Raw genomic sequence first — 23,131 nt, 5'->3', positions numbered from 1 at the left:
TTGTATTTTGTTGAGGGATGATTTTTAAATATTTAATTTCGGATATAAGCAGACAAACATGTTACACATAAGTAGCTGTAAATTATTTTGTTTTATTAAGTCATCGTGTTAGTTTTAACTGATATAATAAATATTCTACATTATTAATTATTACATTATTTGTTCGCTTTCTCTTTTGCTTTTTTACATTTTATATATACTTGTGCCTTCTGCACGAGGCAAATGCATATTGATTCCCTTCAGCATAGATTTGTTTATGCCCGATCTGAGAGCGACAGAAGAATGTAACAGAATTGATGTGTCCCATTAACACATCAATTCTGCACTGACCTCAAACAACTGAACAAAGAGGTACTACCAAACACAAAACACACATGTAGTCTGACATCTGCTGTAGAGTTAATAGCCAGTCTGCTGAATGGCCTCGGGTCCAATGCAGTCGGAATAGAAAAGTGTGCAGAGCATGTGTCTGTGTCTCTCAAAGGAGTCTTATATCTCCACACTGAGTTTATGATCTGTCACTACTGAATGAAAACACACACAGAGATCTACAGCCATACACAGAATAGCCATCTGATAGTGTGTGTGTGTCTAATTGGTGTGTTTGTATTAGATGTCTGCACTTGAACACGGCCCATAAACGTGACCAGATCTGACTGGCATTCTCAAAATAAACAAATCAACTCTGAAGTGATAATCTAAATTACTTTCAAACCTGAACCCAACATAAACCCAATGTTATGAAGACATCTAATGTTCTTATGTTTGTGTCTGTGACACATACCTTGCTATTGTTGGGTTTAATGCAGCGTACAAAGAACGGATTGGAGGCACTAAGGGTGGACATCAGGGAGTGCAATGAATTCTGGGTAGATAAAAAATAAATCATCAGTTACAAATTGTTTAAAATGTTTTATACAAAATGCACTTTCACATTTTTACAGACAAGGCTTAAGCTAGTCCTGGACTAGAATGCATGTTTTAGCGGTGTTAACTTACTCTGACATTTCTTAAAATATGTCAGTGCCATAGTTGTGTCTCAAGATTCACTCCAGTAATCTTTTTTTTTCCCAAGGAACGTTTATAAAAGCTACTTAAATGTCCTAATTGAACTAAGGCCCAACCCCTAGCTTAGTTTAAACCCTTTCTGTAAAACCAGGCCATAATATACTAATAAATACTTGATGTTTGAAGTTATTAGAAACAAACGATAAACATAATCACAAAAACTGCATCTTTACATTCACTTACATTTAAATGTATCTTTTGTTTACCTGTTCTAAAAGCATTATGGGAGTTGTAGTTTCTTACCTTAAATTGGGAGCTAACTGTAGGTCTGCGATACTTTGAGCCACACTTGACTGTGTCCTGTCCAGTCCAGGTGTTCACTCGCTCAAAGAGATCATACACAAAATCCAACCTGAAAGAACAGGAACGTGTGAATAAATGGCCTCATTGAGGACAGTTACACAACAACATACAAACACACACACATACACACACACCTGCTCTCCCTGAGTAAGTTGAGAATATCATCTCTGAATGTGTCTCTGTTCTTCTCCAGGATTCCTCTGACATCATACACAACCTGCAGACAAAAAGCAGGATGTTAACTAGAGACATGACACCTGCAATGCTGATGTTGACCAGCATTGATCCCCCCCTCCCCTCCCCTCATTCTCCACTATATACACCATAACACATAAAAAGTGAATAGACTACAATTTTTATCTTCCTTTTCTCAAAATAAAACTTAAAACCACCACACCCTCTTATTAAAAATTGCAACATTTTTAATATATAAAAATTATTTGTATTTCTTTGTATTTTACCGTGATCACTAACTTGGTGGCTGTTAAATGACAGACCATATTGTCTCAAAAGTCTATTTAATAAAATGCTGTGCATGGTAATAAATAATGCTTCTTAACCCTTTTATAAGATAAATGCTCCCTTAAATTACAATTTATAAATTGAATCAACAATATCTTTTTCTGTCATTTTTGGTAATTGAAGATGCATACTGTGGAAGTTCAATCCAACTAAAACAACTAAAATAAATAAATAAATAAATAATAAAAACAGTAGACAGGGTGCTGTACCTCTCCTGCGTAGTGCTTGATTCCAAACTGATGAACTGCAACACGAGGCTTAACATAGAACTGATTCCTCTAATATGGAGAGAGAAATAGATTAGTGATTATAGTTATCATATCCAAGTCCATATAAGTGGTTGATCAATATGAGTTTGTTTGGTCCCCTCCATTTGGGTACATTCCTACCTTCAGTTCTTCCCCAAGCAAACCTACTGCCCCTAAGAAAAATTAGTGTGTGTGTGTGTGTGTGTGGGACGTACAGAATGCTGGCTATGGAGTTTCTCCAGCAATGTGCCATCAGTGCCTTTAGGAAAATGACTCTCCTCATTTACAAGAGCAAGCAAACCCAATTTCTGCAGAGAAAACGCATGCACAGGCAGACTCAGATCTAGAACATCACAATGTAGACAGTGCTTTTAAATGACTATGTTTGTGTTTTTACCTTTTCTATGAGATCAAGGCACTCTCCATTGTCCATCCAGTTGACATCATCCCACACCAACCCTTCTCTATGAACGCAGACACAAATAAAGTATTAAACCGGCGGAGAATTAGACGTTCACCCTGTGCTTTGGTTGATGGTGTTGGTGATGCGTTGGGTGTGTTTATATTTGTAATGACTTACTTGTTGTACTCAAGCTGTTCTAGAGAGAAAATGTGCTTGTTGAAATACTCCTGTAGCTTCTCATTTGCATAGTTAATGTTGAACTGCTCAAACCGGTTCACCTGAGAGGGAGAATTGAAATAAAACATTGGAATAACATTAATGACCAGTGGATTAAAACCTCTGTCTGAAACTAGTCAGCAAGACTCTCACCTCAAAGTTCTCAAACCCGAAGATGTCCAGTATACCGATGGATCTGAAGTCTTCACTGCCATTGATATGGTTGTTCAATTTACGTATGATCCAAGTGAAGCACTGAGAGTAGAGAGCCATCGCCATAGAGTCCCGTGAGTCCACCGCCTGATACACACACACACACACACATGCATATATGATGTTATTCTGAATACAGAAGGGTATTTAAGTCTTTTTAAGGGTATTTAAGGTTTAAAACAATTCAAAAGACAACAAATTCCAAATGAAGTTTTAAGCCATATGTAGCTAAAAAATGCTGTTTATTGGATTTCTTTATTTAAATATGTACATATATATTATTTAGTTAACTATTTATATATTTATTTATTAAAATATACATTTTTATATTTCAATATTTAATTGCTTTACTGCTTTTATTGTGTTTTTACTGTCATGTTTTTAATATGTTGTAATCAATGTATTTTAACAGAAAATAGATAATATAAACATTGGCATTGTATTTAAAAGTATTTGGAAATTCTGTGTTAAGATGTCAAGTAGTAATGTTTAATGGGAAGCAAACTTTAAACTTGTGTCCAATACAGTAAATATAAGGGTAAATAGGGAAGGTGAAATATTTTGCAATTACATGTGAAGTCCTCTAGAGGGAGTGAGAGTTTCTGAACCTGTTTCTGGTGACTACAGAAGTATAATCTGATTAAATATTGAGTCTCTATTGCACTTTACCTAATAAAACCCTTTTCCCAGTCTCTGTTATATGATGGACAGGAGTTCCAGAGGAATTTTAATTTAATTCTTTTTCTAACACTGAACAGTAATACACTGGCATTTAATTAAAAGGTATATTGTTCCAAACCCAAGACTTTCCTTCATCTTTGAAACACAAATTAAGATATTTTAATGAAATCTAAGAGATTTCTGTCCCTCCATTGACAGTCCACGCAACTACCACTTTGATGCTTCAAAAAGTTCATACAAAGATCATTAAAGTAATTCATATATTAACTAAGCGGTTCGTCGAAATGTTCTGAAGAGACTTGATCGCTATTTATATGATGAACAGATTGAATTCAGGCTTTTATTCACATATAAACATTCATCAACTCACACATCATTTGTGGTGTGTGAAGCTTGGAAGCTCAAGCATGTTCGCTTGATGTGCGAGAACCAATGTGGTTCATTCTTGTGTTATGTAGCACGTTTGAGCTTCCGCAAAAAAGTACAGTTGAGCTTCTGTTTATGTTCGCTGATCAATGTTTTAGATTTCATTTAAAATGTGTTCATTTGTTTTTTGAAGATAAATGAAAGTCTTACAGGTTTGGAACAAAATAAGTGTGAGTAATTAATGTCAATTTTTTTTTATTTTTGGGTGATTTTACAATTTCACATTACAAATTAATGTTTGTTTGACAGAGTTTTGTGTAAGCGTGAGTGTGTGACTGTTACCTGCTCTACAGTGAGGGGTGTGGTGATCTCCTCTCCTCTGAGGATCATGGATCTGTGGGTCAAAACTTCAGCCAGCTGGTTACAATCCAACCCCAAAAGATCTGCAGCTTTACTGAGAGCTACACACACACAGGTTGTATGAATATGAATGTAATGCAATTATCATCAGTAATGTCAAAAAAAAAAAAAAAAAACTCATGAATGTCAAATCAAAGCAAAAGAGAAACAGAGCTGAGGAGAGTGGAGAAGTGATTACCTGCTTTAGAGCAGACTTGTGCTCCACCTGCCGTTAAAAACTCGATGTTTCCCATATGCAGGATTCCCGACAGGAGCCTCAACACCTCCTTGATGTTCTCTTCTCCAAATTTCATTGTCCTCAGAGCATTCTGACACAAAACACAGTCAACCAGCATTGAAACACAAGAGAACCATATATTTTACACACTATATTTTAACATTTCAGGGTCAGAAATTAATACTTAAAAAAATTTATACATTTATTCAGGAAGGATGCATGCAATTAATCAAAAGTGACAGAAAAGATTTATAAAAGAAACTTTATGCTGAAATAAATAAATCAAATAAATGCTGCTCTTTTGAAATTTCTATTCACCAAATAAGCCTAAAAAACGCCACGTTTCCACAAAAATATTAGGCATGACAAATATTTTCAACATTGATAAGCACCAAATCAGCATATTGGAATGATTTCTGAAGGATCGTGTGATACTGAAGACTGGAGTAATGATGAATCATTGCATCACAGGTAAAATGTATTGTAAATAAATGCAGCCGTAGTGAGAATAAGACACATGCAAAATCATAGTATCTCATTGGATGAGCCAAGACCAAATCTGTTATAAATTATAGATATTAATTGCTATTGCCTTTACTCAGTAAAATCCATAAATATCCAAACAATACTCTCTAATTAAAAAAAATTGAAAGACAAGGGTGTGCTTATACAGTAGTGCAGTAGGTTGCTGTTGTACAGCAGTGGTGTGTGTGTGTTAATGTGCAGTACAGTAGTCATACAGTGACGTGTTGTCATGTTGTGACTGTCTCACCAGCACTTCCTGAAAAGTCTCATTGTCATTAATGGCTTTGTCCTTCACACATCCTGACTGACCCAGATAATGAAAGCCCTCCGGAGGGGAGAGGGAGAACGACTCTGTGAGAAAATGAGTGAGAACGATAAACACAGATCTTAAACAAACTGATACTGTGTCGCAAACAGCACTGATTCATTGTGATAGAATGACCTTCTGACTTCTCAATCTCATTTGACAGTGACGTCAGCAGACGGTGAACCCTGACTTAGGGGACTAAGAAAACCATGAATAACACAGATTTCCTTCTTTTAAAGTTAAAATAGAGGGGAAATCTTAAGTGACTTGGTTATGACAAAATCTGTTTTGTGTATGCGATTTAAATCGGTTTAGTTGCTTGTGATGTTAAAATGAAAAGTGCAGTCTATCACTTATTTATCCATTTGCGCTCAGACGTGTGAAGGCCACATGAGCCAAACAAAGTAGATAAAAGTCTGAAAAAATGGATATGATTGCATCAATAAATGGCAGATAACTATAAAAAAAAATTATTTCTTTTTCAGTGCTAACCAGGGTTATTATAGTTATCTAAAACAAAAATAAAAAGTTACTTTAAATAAAAGTTATATATTTTATTTCAGCTAGTTACCAAGGCAGCATTTCTCTTTTTTTTTATTTTTGTCTAACTTGATGTTCTAAAATAACTTGACATTTGACAACAAATATATTGACATTTTTTGTAAAGTAATAAAAATGATAAAAACACAAAGAAAATTGTCAAAAAATTCAATGAAAAATCTAGGAAACATTAAAATGAATAAACCAAATTCATGAAAATTAATAAATACATCCTTTTATGTATTTACTATGTATTTTAAACGTTTATGTATTTTAAAATTAATAAGACATATTTATAATAAAAGTGACAAAAACAAGAAAATAGAAAATGTTAATTAAATATATAAAAATAAAAACATTCAGAATATTAATATAATCTATTATAGCATCTCTATGACACTAAAATAACACTGATGTTAACAAAGTCTATTTTAATTTGTTCCCAGATAAATATGTTTTTCCACATTAAAGTACTTGGGTGACGGGTCTTCAGTCTCCAACTCAACTTAGGGTTAGAAATATGTCTTCAATGTAGACACTAAACATCCCAGACTCACCCCTCTGTTCTGCGCTGGTTCCGGCCAGCAGAGCGTAGAATATGTGATAATTTCTTTCACCAGGATTTTGACGCACAACTCGATTCTGACAGAAATGCACACAGAAAATAAGACTCCAATGAAGACATGATCAGACACACATAAATGACCACGCAAACAAAATCACACATGCAAAAGTTTCATGACTATTAAAAAAAAACTCACCTTTTCTAAAAGATCTGTGTGTTGAAAATAAAGAGTCAAGGCAAATGCAAAAAGAGACATTATCAGAGCATTACCATCTCTGTAAATTGAATTAACATATTTTCTTTCAGGGCAGATCTTGATATTACATGTTTTTGTAAACAAAGTAGTCACCTCAGATCACTAGATGCTTTGGTTAAAATAGCCTAGAAAATGAATCCTTCTGCTGCTGGGCATTGTTAGTGCTTGTTGTACTGTCTGCTCTTCTAGTGCAATTATGTCGTTTGAAAAGTGTTTCAATTGCTAAACGGGGTCTCCCATCACAAACTATCAAGACAAAAAATAACTAAAAATCCGAGTGAGATTACTGATACCCAGGAGACTTTAACAAGTGGTGGATGAATAAAGCTACAGATATGAACCAACAGCTGACACATCCAAACAGAGGATACAGTCTGTGATTCTTCCTCCCTGGATGTTTCCATGCTGGTTGAAATGAAGCTGGATGAATTTTCCAAAGCGACTAGAGTTGTTATTATGAACAGTTTTAGCATTTCCGAACGCCTCCATTATTGGACTACAGAGACAGAAAGATGAAAAATTCAATGAAATGACCGAGCACACTGTATATCGAGGGTTTTGTATTATTTAATATGCGTAATTACCTGCTCTCCAGAATTGCCTCCTCTACATGTGATGATGCCGTCTTTGTAGTTGAGAGCGCCACACTTTGCTGACTCATTGCAGACAGAAAGCGCAGAATCATCTTTGTGCTCTCAGTTTTACCTGCTCCACTCTCCCCACTGACACACAAACACACATACAGAAAATGTCAGCGCTGAAAGATGAATATTAGCAGAAAGAGATGTAATGAGCTGATGTGAACAGCAGAGGGCAGTTGCATTATGAGTCTCATTCAAGGAGTCTTCAAGAAGCTTTACTGGCTCAATAAAAAGAGTTAACACATTGTTAAAACATGAATACAACTTTTATTCAGAAAGGCTGCATTAAATTGATCAAAAGTGACAGTAGTTTTACCTTACAATATATTCTACTGGTGCATTTTTGATCAGAAAAATGCAGTCGTGGTGAGCAAAAGAGACTTCTTTCAAAAACATGAAAAAGCTTACCGACCCCAAACATTTAAACAGTGTACATATAGCACAATCCACAAACTAGATTAAAACTCTTAAATAAAAGTGTATTTCAACAAACATTCAGTAAAAGAAGGTGCTTAACCTTTTAGAGAATGGTACTTGTCAACCTCAGAGAGCAACCTCAGGTGAAATTTACTGATATGTGTCATTTTGCATTAACATCAAATTTATTTCACTAAATTAATATACAAGGGCAAAACCTATAGTAGGACAGGACAAAATGCAATTTTTTAAAGGGGATACAGACATTTAAAGTGTGTAAAACACAGAAGTGTAATTGCAAAATGACTATTGCACAGTAAAGCTTTTGTTTTTATGTCCTACCCATTGCCCTTTTCATAAGGTGAGACTTGTTTGCTCTCCCTGTGGTTTCATCCAGCAGGTCTGGGAGTTTGTAGGTATTGGATTTCCATTGCAATTCTTTGTTGTGGTTTGCAAAAATGGCAAAAGAAAGCGTTCTGGAATCGTGTGTAGTTACAGCTTGAGTGTAAGTTTCTACCTCGATTTCTGTGCAGTAAGAGCACAGCCTGTTTTCTTATGGTAGCCCTATGGGTGTCCGCATGTTTGCTGAGTCTGTACACGCTCAGGACTTTTTCATAGTCTAGGCTTAGCCATGTCGGTCAGGTATTCTGCCAATTTGTATCCTCTGTCGGCTCTGGCTAAAGCTGATGAGAGATCTGCAGTGTTGAGAACAACACAGCAGTCTGCCACCTTTAACCTCTGCATGCTTGTGTAATGAGTGCTGTCCGGTAGCCATGAGTTTGACCTCACACCGTAGTGAGAGGTCAGAGGTGAGGGTTAAGGTCATGGTGGAAAACTTTAACGTTAGACTGGCTGAAGAGTTCATTAAAATGAGACCGTAAGTGATAAATTAAGCCAGTTAAAAGCATGCAGAAACACACCTGATGAGCACACACTGGTTGTTGGAGCGCTTCCACATCGATCTGTAGCACTCGTTTGCAATGGCGTAGATATGAGGGGGAATTTCTCCCAGGTGATGTCGACTGTATCGTTCAACAGCTGCGGTGTCATACAGCCCTGACAGACTCTGATAAGGGTTTACTGCTGCTAAAATAGAGCCGATATACGTCTGCAAACAGAGAGAAGAATAGAGAGACAGAGAGAGGTTGAGGAAAGTCGAATCTTAAGTTATAAAACCACCATATTTTAGAAACACCCTCTGCATTTGTCTGAACATGTGGACATGTGCTTGTGTTTTGATTTCTACTGACCTACTTTTCTAACCACTGAAGCAAATCAATCGGATTGGTTGTTGAGATGTTTTGATTTGAATACCAAATAAGTGCAAATTGGCACCCAAACGGTCAAATGATCAGGTGAGTTTAGGACTTGTGATACACTCCTGTGTCTCTCTTATCATCGGATCATGTGTATTATCATATACAAAGTGCGTGTATGACTATATGATATAAAAACAGATTTAATATACATGTTGCATGTACTGTAAATATGTGTATAAAACATGGCCATATAATATTTTTAACACATTCTAAAGGCAAAAAATAACATTCGTGTCATCAGTTTAGATGAAAAAAGTTAGATTAAAAAAGTTAGATCAATCCAATGTTGTAATATAACCAAAAAAACAGTTCTTTTGTGTTTTACAGAAAAAAAACCTAGAACATCTGTAGCTGTTTCCTGCTAATTTTGACTCCACTGAAAGCAATGACACTCAAAATCAAATTTCTCCCACAGAATCTACAAAAGATGACACATTCAATAAGCTTTGCATGTCTTCAATCCAGTCAAATCAACAATATGAATTTACACAGTAGGTTTTATAGTAATATTTTTGGACTAATTCAACGAGAAGTAAATGAAAAACAGGTACAGTATAGTTAAGCTGTCAGCATGTGGTCCTCGGAAGAGGAAAAGCCGTCTTATTGAGACACAGGTTTTATCAGTTTGTTCTCAATGTAGGTGTTTTTTTTTTAAGTAGTACGCAAAACAATGAAGAACAATGGTTTTTCCCACCAGTAGATTAGTTCAAAATACTGCTGTCTGGGACCCCGTGAGTCCAGAAACTAGTGTACAAAAATGTGTGTCTTTCAAATGTGTGCTATAAATAAATGGTACTCATAAATGGCTATTGATTATTTTCACTTTAAAATGCAGTAGAAGCTTGTATCCTGAAACACTATTCAATATGTCATGACTTAACAAGCAGATTTCCTGAATGAGGCTTTTACATTGGCAGTTTAGTTTGAAACAAATCATGGTACTGTCTGTGGCGCACTTCACGCCAATGTGAATGCAACTTGCATTCCCATGACATTTTAGTCGTCATACAACGTCATTAGTTCAACAAAACATATATAAGAGACGACAGTGTTGATGATTTACCTTGGATACGACCGAGAGTGAGTATGCAGTGTAATTGTGCAGAGTAAGCGCAATAAGAGCGACAAATGAGCCATTTCTCCTCAAAATTGTCAGTCTGCCCATAGCACAAAGCCACCTTCATGCAACACACATATAGTACATCCAAGTGTCCTTCATTCTGCTGTGCATAATAGCACCAAATGATTAAAAACAATATATTGACCCCGTTTAGTTTTCTATCAAGTGCTGTGTCATGATGTAAGATATGCAACTGCATCAGGGTTGGATTGTCTGAAACCAGACCGACTCTACAGAGGGAACAACCGCACTTGGATTCTGGCCGCAGCAAACATGCCCAGTGTGAAACCCCCTTAAGCCAATGCTGAATTTGGAAAAGCATACGGTTAACACTTATTTCTATAGTCCACTTTAGATATTCTACAAACTATAAGTAACTTTTCAACTACATGTCAACTAACTCTCATTAGAGTATTAGTAGATTGTCGGCTTAATATCTGCTAACACTTTATTTTGTTGGTCCCCAAACAGACATTGAACTGTCTATGAGTAACTTGGCGATTACAAGTAAACTTAACAGTCTACTATAATACTAATTCTCTAATAAGAGTTAGTTGACATATAGTTGAAAAGTTACTTATAATTAGTAGAACGTCTAAAGTGACTATCGAAATAAAGTGTAACCAAGCATACTCCTCTCACAATTTTATCCATATAAAGACATGGCAGAAATAGTGACAGTGAAATTGTTGTATGCTATATCGAACTCAGCCAAAGTGTGACATGCTACCCGAGTGAAATCCCCCAGATGCCCCCGAGAGGGTTTAGTCTCCATAAGTGCTACCTCAGAAATGCAATGAAGGTCCACAGCAGCCATGTCCTTCCCATAACCTCCCCTGGGTGTGTCTGCAAATGTGAGTAACAGCGCACTGAGGGGTTCAATTGGGAGTGAACAGAATTAATGTGTGCATTGCTGTTTTTGTTGGGCTCAGTCCAATGGTGCTACTAATATCTTTAAAGCGATAGTTCACCTATAATAAAAATTGTTCATTTACTCACCCTCAAGTTGTTCCAAACCTGTAAGAATTTCTTTCTTCTGCTAAACACAATAAAAAGGTATTTTGAAGAATGTCGGAAATCAAACAATTCATATGCCCCATTGACTTTCATGGTTTTTCCCCTATACTATGGCAGTCAATGGGGCATATAATCTGTTTGGTTGCCCATATTCTTCAAAATAATCTTCTTTTGTGTTCAGCAAAAAAAAAAAATAACTTCATATAGATTTGGAACAACTTGAAGGTGATAAAGTGATGACAGAATTGTAGTTTCTACGGGCACAGACAGAAGCAAAAATGAGATTGCAGTCTAGAGAGACAGCTGAGAGTGAGTGCTAAGCATAGTGATGCATAATAAACTCAGACACATTACACACACACACCCTCTCAATGTTAAAACGAGTGTGTAGGGTGAGAGTCGAAACATGATCCGGCCGAACTGAAGCAGAACTATTTCCTGCTACATGCTTGCACTACAAGGAAAGAGAGAGGCTGAAAAAGAAATAGAGAGAGAGCAATAAAATAAAAAGGAGGTAAACCTCACATGCAAAAGACATTTTCTGAATCACCAGTCGCCTTGTGTGTGTGTGTGTGTGTGTGTGTGTGTGTGTGTGTGTGTGTGTGTGTGTGTGTGTGTATGTGTGTGTGTGTGTGTTTGATGTGGGAAGCTGCTCTAGCATTTTCTGTCCAAATGTAAGCCAAAAAAAGTCCACAGCTGTTTATAATCAGAGTGAGAGCGAGAGAGAAACGTCTTTGTGTTTTAAATGCTGTGGAATCGGATCTCAGCGAGACATACATTCCAGAAGATGAAATACACACACATGCTCAGCCAGGCGCTGTTATTTTCATCATGACTGTGTTTTTTTTGGCATGGAGAATGTTACAATTTATTTGTACTGAGACTAATAACATTAACCTTACTGGTTAAACATATATATATATAAGTACTATAAGTAATAAGTAAACAAACAATCTGTGATTTTATAATTTAATTTTTAATATAATATACAAGTTAAAGAAAACATTTCGCAGACCACCAAAAACAAACCACACACACCGCACACAAATAACACCCTGATTGCTCCCATATGTCACCAATTAGCCAATCGGTTTAGCAGACCTGTGGCGGCTGCCCTAATTAGCCCATCAATTCTTTGGGTTTACAAATGAGGATGGGTTGAGATAGTTCTTCATGATTTTATATGCGAACATTTAGGGGCCATTTACACGATGACGTTTTTCAACATTTTGGTCATTCATTTACTCGACAAAGGCACTTTGGGGGCCTGAAAATGCAAACTTATGAAAACGAGTCTTAATTTACTCAACAAAGGCACTTTGGGGGCCTGAAAATGCAAACTTATGAAACGAGTCTTAAAACGCAAATTAGTGAAAGCGGTTTAGTCTTGCACATGCATATTACAATGTCTATTAAAAATAGTAAATAACTCGACAATGAAGAAAAATGTGTTAGTACTGTCAAATTGATAAATCATATACGTATATGTATATATATATATATATATATATATATAAACACAAACTTTTTATATATATATATATATATATATATATATATACAGTATATATATATACTAGGGCTGTGCAAAAATTAATTGCGATTAATCGCATCCAAAATAAAAGTCTGTGTTTACATAATATATTTGTGTGTGCTGTATATAATTATTTTGTATAAATAAATACCTATGCATGCATGTATATATTTAAGAATTATTTGCGCTTAAATTCTGTATATAAAAATACATAATCTATATTATATAAATATAAATATTTTATATATGAATAACACATTTTCTTAAATATATACATGCATGTGTGTGTATTTATATATACAAAATAATTATATACAGCACACAAAAATATATTATGTAAACACAGACTTTAATTTTGGATGTGATTAATCGCAATTAATTTTTGCACAGCCCTAATATATATATATATATATATATATATATAAACACAAACTTTTATATATATATATATATATATATATATATATATATATATATATACATAAACACAAACTTTTATATTACATGCAATTAATAATATTTTCAGATTTGAAATTGTTAAGCTGCTATCCTAGTTTTGGCATTAAAACATAAAGCGACATGTGACAAAGACGTGCACATTCATTCTATTCTATTCTATTCATTAAACTGTCAAAATGTTGATGAATGCATTGTTTTATTAAAAATGAAATCGTGAAACTTGGGTTTTGCTTGAAATTCAACTGATGATTGAACAAAATAAAGGCATTTACATTACTTTACATGTTATGGGGTTATTAAGCATAATGGGTGTAAGAAGATATGTCACTAAAGCTATGTTTATATATAAAAAAAATTCTTCTAACCAATAACAAGGTGTGAGAAAAGTCATGTTGAAAGAGGAAGTGTGCATTTTCTCATGATGAGTGGGTAACTGTCGTTATTGTGATAACCATCTCATACCTGCAGACCACACCCACACTTATAGCTAACTGGTTAGCTCAAACTCAAACTGCTCCAATCACACGGCCTCACGTCACAGACAGCAGAGGCAGGCTGAGAGATAGGAGTCGTCTCCTGGATTGACTCCTGTATCATTACGTCATAATACTCTGTACATGAAAATGAAAGTTTAAATTATTACTCTAATTTAATTATTATTTGGTAGCAATGGAAAGTCCCAGTGACTGTCCACACTTTATTGTCTTCATTGTGTGTATCATATAAAACAACTCACTGACAGGATATATTAACATCCAGTCTCTCATATCATTTCACACTGTAAAATCATTATGAAAATGTTTCAACTATGTAACAGTCCAGCATAAAATGAAAATTCTGACATCATTTACTGACATCAGTGTGTGTTGTAATTAAAGGATCTTATCCTTATAGTGGCCACCATTTTGGGGCTGTCAAGCTCTTCAATGACAAGTAAGCTCCATCAAAGCATTATAAGAAGTCCCATGTGCTATAAAGTCAAATGATGGCGCTGCATGAGGAGCAGACTGAAATTTAAGTCGTTTTTCACTGAAAGTCTTGACATCTGCCCTAGCTCTTTTTGGCACATTCATGAGAGAAGCAATCGTGTTCGATTTACGCACAAATCACTCTGTTAAATCAGATGCATAAAGATGTATAATAATACAACTAACCTAAATGGAAGTCCCCCCAAATGCACACATACAGTATATACAATCTCTAATCATGTATTAAACGGACTTGATGCAGATCTAGATATAAAGACTTCAGAGTGTCGATGTTATTCAGAGTCAGCAGTAGCATGTTAACTCTGTTCCTTAGAGTCAGCCTGGAAATCTGGAACTAGACTGACTGCTTTTGGCACAGACCACATCCCGACAATGTGCACACACACTGAACACAGCTGAACCAGGCCCAAAGAAGAACACAGTACACTGTTGTGAGAAAAGGCTCAAAGAGGCAGTATAAAGAAAAGAGTGAAAGGGAGAGGGACGTGTAATTAAGCTAACATATTTTACTTTGACAGACACATTAAAGAGCAGAGAGCAATCCAGCCACCTGCACAACAACCCTGTACCCCTGACAAATATGTCTTTAGCCACAGCTGAAACATTCACACACTCATGTGATGGTGAAGGTGTGTATGATTTGAGTGTTTTTGCTCACATATATGCTCTTGTGTGTGTAGCGGAGCTGCAGATTGTGTAGAATGGCCCCGTCGTGCAGGTCCTGCAGGGTTGCCATGTCCTCGACCCCAGTGATACTGCTGCTGTGCATCGGATAAGCCCTCTGCCTGCTCACGGCGTTCTGTTTGTAGGTGTACACCTGAACAAAACACATTTGAATGCATATTACTGGGTATTTCTTTGCATATTTGTGTAATGACCATGAGAGAAACAAAATAGAGAGCAATTTACAAAGATTTTCTTTTTTTTTTTTCTAGATATGTAAAGTCTGATTGGATAAGCCACAATTAAAGTCACTGTAAAAAGCCATTTAATGCACTGCAGAACTAAGAATAAACAATACTAATAAAGTATTTATTAATCTTAGGTAATGTTAATTTCAACATTTTATGATACATTATTAAAATCAAATGTTGTATTTGCTAACATTAGTTAATGCACTGTGAACTAACATTAACAAACAATGAACAGGTGGATTTTTATTAACTCATTTTATTAACTCAAGTATTAAAATTAACATTAACCAAGATGAATAAATACAGTAAAAATTTATTGCTAATGCACTGAATTCACAGAAGGTGTTTATTGCTTTGATAAACTATAAGGATCCTGAAGGTAACAGACTGGCTGCAGATGATCAAATAGACCAGAAACAGAAGCCAGAGACATAAGCTTGACTGCACACGCAAGAATATGATAAACAGACTCAAATAATTAGAGAAACACACAGTAAAATACGGAGGCCTGCAAATGACACGCAGATACACACACACACATATATATATATAGTTGTGGACAGAATTATTGACACCCCTGGTAAATAAGACCAAATATGGCTGTAAAAATAAATTGCATTGTTTATCTATTTAATTCGCAAGTAAAAGATTTTAAATATGAGGAAACACAAAGGCCAAATTCCCTGAATCATCCATCATAATGAGTAAAACCAAAGAATATAGTTCTGATGTGCAGCAAAAGATTGTTGAGCTTTGCAAAATAGAAAGTGGCTGTAAGAAAATAGCTAAAGAATTGAAAATAACCATTTACCATATAGGGCAATGGCAAATTAAGAAGTTCCAATCAACTAAAGATGTTAGGAATCAGCCAGGAAGAAGACATACGTCTATATTGTACTAATGGACGGCGAGGAGGAAAGTTTGAGTGGCCAAAGACTCTCCAAGGATCACATGGAGAATGGCAGATATAAGTTGAGTCTTCTTGGGGTCAGAAAGCCTTAAAACAAAAAAATCAAACATTGCTACATGTTGTTTGGGAGGGTTTCAAGAAAAATACTCCTCGATCATCCAAAAACAAACACATCTTAAAAAAGGGCCGGGTTCTATTGTCAGATGAAACTAAAAAAAAGAGCTTTTTGGAAGAAAACCCATCGGATGGATTTGGTGCAAACTAGGATAAAAAGTAGTCCATGCCCACAGTTAATTATACTGCTGGATCTTTAATGTTGTGGGCCTATTTTTTTGATGGAGGTCCTGGACGTCCTGTTCAGATACATGGTATCATGGATTGTAGCAAACAGTAGCAAAAATTTTAATTCTGACCACAACTGTGTGCGTGCACGATATATATTGCCATGAATTAAGAATTCGTTTTAGTAAATTATGCACACGATATACTAATTTGTTCCCTCGATTTAGTAAATTTAGTAAAAAATATATATAATTCTAAATTATTATAATATGCACGATTTTATGCACGCAATATTATAATATTGCGATTTTGAAAAACAAGGGAACAAATTATTATATCGTGCAAACTATTTACTTAAAACGAGAGAATAAATTAATTAGTTATTATTAAGTCATTGGAACGATTTGTTAATTCGAGGTCACGATACACATCTTTTTTCTTGCATGTCATGTGAGGGGCTCCATAGTAAAACAAACACAGGTACTGCTCGGTTGACATGCTGGATTAACGGAGTTTGTGTACCTGTCTTACAGACTCTATGGCAACATGGTCTCTTCTAAACAGGCGGGTGCACAGACAAGTGTGTGTTTGTGTAAAATGAGAGCACACCACCTGTTCAGCAGTGCCTTGTTGATCTGAGGTGCACCGAGCAGATGTTATGCCACCGTTCCTGTGTAATGCATACACCCACCCCCACTTACCTGTCCATAGTCGGTGTTAAAGACCACCACTCCACCAGAGCACGAGTCCACAGTACTGGGGACATAGTGATCCTCCACGCAGAGCCACACACGACAACCCTGACAAGCACAAAAAAACACTGGTAAGCAACATCCTGACAATAGCAAAAACACAAACTGTTCTAAAACCATCTGTTGGATGTAATTCTGGATCTCAAAATGAAATTGTAAATGGTAAAGGACATGTTTAAGAACATCCTGTGGGAAAGAACGATCATTAAACAACTGTAAATTGAATCAAATAAAAACAACTGTTTGTGAAATCAAGTGCTGAAATTAAAAAAATCACTAAACAATAGTTTGTTTTTTGTAGTTTTGTATCTTTAAAAACAGTTAAAAATGATTAAAGGACCTGTTTTAAATAAGTAGTTTGTGTCTCAATTGTTTCTACACAGTCACAGCAGTGACATTCAATGGAGAACAAATTGAGATTGTCTAGTTTCTCATCTCATCTCAACAATATCTCAAACTGTTCTCATAATTGCTAAGGTACCAAATTTTGCACTCAAATATCACAGATTTCTACTGTATTATGTTCTCAAATATTTCTCATCCAATTTCCAAGATAAACTCATCTGAGCTATGCTAAAGTATCTACATGAATTTTGTAACTCTAAACTTTTACTCTGTCAACTCAATTCATGAATTGTTCAAAAATGAAAAAACTCATTTTTTACAACTGTCTATTTTTGTTTTATCCAACCGATGACAAAGTTGATACTCAAATGAAACTTTGAACTTTATGAAGTGTCCTTAAACTGAAAGATGACTCTGAGTCAGTGCAATTTCATTTTCCCCTGGAAGGCTCTCCTCATCAGGACTGTTCGTACATTAGGTCAAAAAGGTATAATTACCAATAAGAGTAAATTCCTCCCTCCCTCTCTCTCTCTCTCACACACACTACACACACTCTATTAATGCACACGCTGATGGAAGAAACACATGGTGATCTGAACAGGCATGACTGGCTGTGAGGCCCCAGTGAAGCAGACACAGTTGAACTTTAACCCCATTCCCCACTTAAATGCAGGCACACATACATACTATCGGCACTGCATCAAACACTGGAGCATTGTTTTCGGTCCAGTATACCACTCTGCATTGTGGGTATTGCAGTTGTATACACTATGCGCACATGTACTAAATGCAGATTTTACTCAGTTTTTCACATGGAAAACATTAGCCCGAATCTACAAATCAAATTAAACATGAACAAAACAAAGTGATTATGTTTGACCACAGTACAAATAGCAAGTTTAGAATTCAAACTGTGGAATGAGAAACCTCACTGAAAGTCTTGAGAATCGGAAAAATTACTCTTAAGAACAGTAATTAAGATTATTTATTATTAAAATTCCCCATTGTTGTCCTGTCATCCACTGCCTCAACCTCTTATTCATGCAGTGGCATATAAACTCAACAGTACTTTTTAACTTAGAAGAGCGGAAACACACACACACACACACACACACACACACACACACACACACACACACACACACACACACACACACACACACACACACACACACACACACACACACACACACACACACACACACACACACACACACACACACACACACACAGCACTGCTGAATGATCAGACTGAACTGCAACAGAACAGCTGTACTGGATACACACAGTTGAAGACTTTCTCCTATCCCAGCATTATATGCAGAAACAACTGTTGCCAAGCCATTCTTAGACTGATTTGTGATTTCCACAGAAAGTGTCAAAACACTGTTTGTTCGAGCAACATTGACTTAACTACAGGCATGAGTTTCGGACAGGACCATCCAATTGTTTTTAGCTTTTTTTATGGCCTTCAATTAGCATAGGCTATTATTTGTCATAAATCATTGGGTAAGATGTGAAATGATTTATGTACAACATTGGAAATAAAATTAGGCTTTTTGTACAATTACCTGATTACATAAATAGACAGAGTAAAGCTTATTCTATTCATTAAAAATACTAAAAGGCCACAGTAACCACAAAAAAAAACTTTGGTTTGGTAAGAAAGACACAAGTCTGTAGAGGAAATGGACAATTTAAGTAATTTTCTCTCTGATTGCTGTCACATGCACATCTTCATGGTTTCTAACAGCCTATGCACACTTGTAGTAGTTAACCAGCCACTGGTTTGCTAAAGTTAGTAGATGTAAAAAGCAAAGACAAACTGAGAAAAAAAAAGAAGAGACAATGGGAGACTTTAAGTATGGGACCATGGTTTTACACATTTTGTTCATTAAATATTATAATAAATAAAGAAATACATACTATAAGAATCAATCCACACTTTAAAAGATGACTGATCCTTGCAATATGGATTAGTTAGCAACAGCCAGTGTTTACTTTTGAAAAGCAATCAACTCCGTATTGGATTTGCTAAAGTTTCAAATGATTTAAAAGCTCAAAACTCAGAGTCAGCCCCATCAGGTTAGTGCATCTCTATCCCACACAAACAGGAAGCTGTTTTCCTCTCTAAACCAAGTTTATCTCAGGAATTCCAGGCCTCTAATCCAATTCACCATCTCTGCAGTAAACCCGGACACAGTGACATAGTTTCCCAACATTTGACTCAAGCACTTAATGGTGAACTCGAAAGAAAACACATTTCTCCACAAGATAGGTTAATGTGTAGTCCATCTCTAGAGCCATGTTAAGAAACGAATGTTAAGAAACTTTCGAATTGGTCATTGTTTTATTATGTTTTTTAGTATGTGTGGATTTACTTAAAGGACCTGTAGAAGATTGCCAAATCTTACAAAATCTCACTTTGGGGACATCCAGGAATGTGTCTATGGTGGTTGAGGCATTGAACTTGTTTGTGTGTCTGGTTTCCTTGACAGAAGCATATTTCGAGTTAAGCAGCTTTGACTATGCCTTGTGTTTATCTGCAAACATTAGAAGATTAGAACTGCTAAACCAGTTTGACTCTAGCACAGACGTTCACACATTACAGTTTATAAAGACTCCAATCACGTTCATAATTGTCTCTCTCAAGTCAAAAACATTATGTGTGCTTAAACATTTCCAACTTAACTGTTTAAATGACACAAAAACATTTTATGAGTGCATTTACAAGCGCTGTAAAAGCTCAATTTCAGCAAAAAAAAAAAGTCCAATTGGAAACTGGCCAATCCAGTCGGACAAACGGATCTAAATAAATGTGTATTAAATCCTTTAAATATTTATATACTAATAGGCTATTTGCACGCATAAGTTCCGCATTTGACGCAAGGATGCTCGTCAGTTTCCGGTTGGGGAGATTAAAGCGTAGGAAAACCGAGGAAAACGGGACTGTCCTCCCGTCTTTGAAACAAAACTTTCATACGTTTAGATGTAATTTTATATATAGTTATGTTTATTTAATATAATTGTAAAAATAAGCATTTAAACACAACGAGGGGTGTCTGTTTTTGTGACTAACGTTTCTTTACTATAACCATGGAGTATAAAATTCAATATAAATTCTCGGTATTGCATTGGACTCTACGATCGGCGGAAGCTATCGAGCATCCTTAAACCTTCACCGGAAATGCCGCCGTGCATAGAGCCCATTGTGTTATTTGAAACAATGTAAAAAAAAGAAGAAGAAAATAACAGAAAATAACAGAGCAAGAGTGAGAGAAAAACAAAGAAATGTACATTCAAAAGTTTGGGGTCATTAATTATTTTTTAACAGTTTTTAAAAAGAATTATCTTAAAACTACAGTAAATACTGTGAAATATTATACAGTTTAAAATAACTAATTTCAATTTTAATATTTTTTACAATGTTATTTATTCACATGTCAAAACTTAATTTTCAGCATCATTATTGCAGTCTTTAGTGTCACATGATCCTTCATTCTAAATCTAATATGCTGATTTGTTGAACAATAATATTTTTCTTATTTCTTCATGTATACAACAATTGTGCTGCTTAATAATTTTGTGAAAACAATGTTATATTTTTTTCAGGATAAATATAAAAGTATTTACGGTTACTTTTGGTTAATTTAATACATCCTGGCTTGTTGAATTTTATTAGAAAAAAAAAAAAGAAACATACTGACCCCAAACTTTTGAATGGTAGTGTATCTGCCAGGTTTTCTGGCCAAAACTCACTTCCTGTACTAAAATAGATGGCTGAACGGAATCACAGATTTGAACAGGTAGCAAGAATCCAACTAAAACATCAAACACACACACACACAACTTATGCACAAAGACATCCAAATCAAACATCAATGACTTTCTAATTTTGTTTCATGTTCAGATGAAAGAAAAAGTTCACTTTGAAGTTAAAAAAAGTGTACTGTGTGCATGCATGTCTGAGTGTGTCCTTGTATTGTGTATCTAAACTCTTAAAATAATATCAGAGTTTTTGGAGGGCGGTCAGGCTGGGCGGAGTAAAGGATGAAACGGACCAGAGTTACTCTGTAATCTCAATGCTGCTTACCGAGCATGTTTAGAGCAGCTTACCACACACACACACACACACACTTCTCCATAGCTCTCCTTCTCTGTCCCCCTTTCTTTCTCTCATTTGGCTGCAGGAAGTGAGGGATCAGATATCGTTTGGGTCAACAGGAAGGCAGGCCAGTGATGAAGGGCATTCCTGCATACTTCGAACCCAAAGATCCAAAACTTTAGCTCTCTCATGTGCAGGGTGACCCGGGCTTGGTTTTCAGAGTCAGACTGGTCTCCTCAACATGTAACTTATTTCACCAATCCAACCCCCTCAAACACACTCACATATACACTGCATGGCTGCCTGACCTACTTTTCCAAAGCACGCTCATTTTCTCTCTACAGTGAAAAATGTGTGTTTATACTTCATGACAAGAGTGAACGAGGGAAAGAGACCTGTATAAACTACGCAGAACAAAGACAAAGACCATCTTCGTGCATGTATGCTTGTTGCTTGTGCACGTAGACGTACTTTGCACCTGGAAGTTTAGAAGCCTCAGAGATTGCAATTGCGATGAATCATAAAGGGAAGTTCACTTGTTCTCTTCTGCTTTATTTAGTTATTATAATGATTTCGCCATTCAGGAACAAACAGACTAATTAGGCTTAGCATGTTAACTGACATGACTCAAGATTGAATGAATAGTTCAACCTAAAAAGAAAATTCTGTCATCATTTACTCATCCTCATGTCATTCCTGACTTGTTTGACTTTATTTCTTCTATGGAGTACACAAAAGGGAGATTTGGAGAATGACCTGGTCAATGATTTCCATGCAAATTACAATAAATAGAAAACTGAAGCTTTCAAGATTCAAAATATATATAAAAAAGCACCGATTCAATGGAAAGTAAGTACATTCAACTTGTCAGAAGACTTATAATGCACACATGCACACCTTCTCGACATCTGGCCTTGCTTTCCTTGAGTTCATGAAAGTATCTGTGGCTATTAGACTCAAAGTAATCACTCTCAAATCAGATCATTTCATGGAATCAGCTGAACTGGTTCAAAAAAAAATTAACTGAATGAATTGTTCACATATTGGAGTGAAATGATCTAGTTAAACTCATTCACAAAGGTTCACTACAAAAGATTATTAGTAAATAACAACATCATTTTTTTGTGTCTATTTCTTAACAAAAGCTTTCATATGCCTTCAGAAGACTTGGCATATCACACATGAGTCATTCAGCATACTTTTATGGCACTTTTGCTTTCTTTCTAATACTTGAAAGCACCAGTCCCCATTCAGGACATCATCCAAAATGTGTCCTTTTCAGATTCAATAAAAAATGAAAGTCATACAGGTTTGAAACAACAGGAAGGTAAGTGAATCATATTCATTTTTGCGTGAATTGTCTGTTTAACAGAAATACGGAACACACCAACTTTAAGAACAAAAGAACAAATAAAACAAAAAAATATTTTCTCTTCCAGTCTTTCTCTTTGTTAGTTTAGGTGCTGAAGGGGTTTCC

The 23,131-nt window shown here is 35.6% G+C and overlaps 1 protein-coding gene across 1 annotated transcript in view; it reads right to left on the bottom strand.

Moving 5' to 3' along the window:
* Positions 1–23,131, bottom strand: part of myo10 (myosin X) — a 44,332-nt gene that overhangs the window by 16,013 nt on the left and 5,188 nt on the right. The window contains exons 2-19 of the mRNA XM_039694683.2: positions 17,154–17,252; positions 15,005–15,163; positions 8,829–9,016; positions 7,435–7,572; positions 7,222–7,346; positions 6,791–6,804; positions 6,587–6,671; positions 5,430–5,533; positions 4,619–4,748; positions 4,363–4,481; positions 2,914–3,060; positions 2,722–2,822; positions 2,539–2,605; positions 2,357–2,449; positions 2,103–2,171; positions 1,506–1,588; positions 1,312–1,420; positions 785–865 (exon numbers count right to left, since the gene is read on the bottom strand). Of these exons, the coding sequence (XP_039550617.1) occupies positions 785–865; positions 1,312–1,420; positions 1,506–1,588; positions 2,103–2,171; positions 2,357–2,449; positions 2,539–2,605; positions 2,722–2,822; positions 2,914–3,060; positions 4,363–4,481; positions 4,619–4,748; positions 5,430–5,533; positions 6,587–6,671; positions 6,791–6,804; positions 7,222–7,346; positions 7,435–7,572; positions 8,829–9,016; positions 15,005–15,163; positions 17,154–17,252 (1,911 nt within the window). The remainder of the gene's footprint in view (positions 1–784; positions 866–1,311; positions 1,421–1,505; positions 1,589–2,102; positions 2,172–2,356; positions 2,450–2,538; positions 2,606–2,721; positions 2,823–2,913; positions 3,061–4,362; positions 4,482–4,618; positions 4,749–5,429; positions 5,534–6,586; positions 6,672–6,790; positions 6,805–7,221; positions 7,347–7,434; positions 7,573–8,828; positions 9,017–15,004; positions 15,164–17,153; positions 17,253–23,131) is intronic.

The sequence above is a fragment of the Pimephales promelas genome, chromosome 5 (assembly GCF_988280905.1).
Source record: "Pimephales promelas chromosome 5, fPimPro1.hap1.1, whole genome shotgun sequence".
Classification (NCBI taxonomy): domain Eukaryota; kingdom Metazoa; phylum Chordata; class Actinopteri; order Cypriniformes; family Leuciscidae; genus Pimephales; species Pimephales promelas.
This window is presented reverse-complemented; position numbering and strand designations above follow the sequence as displayed.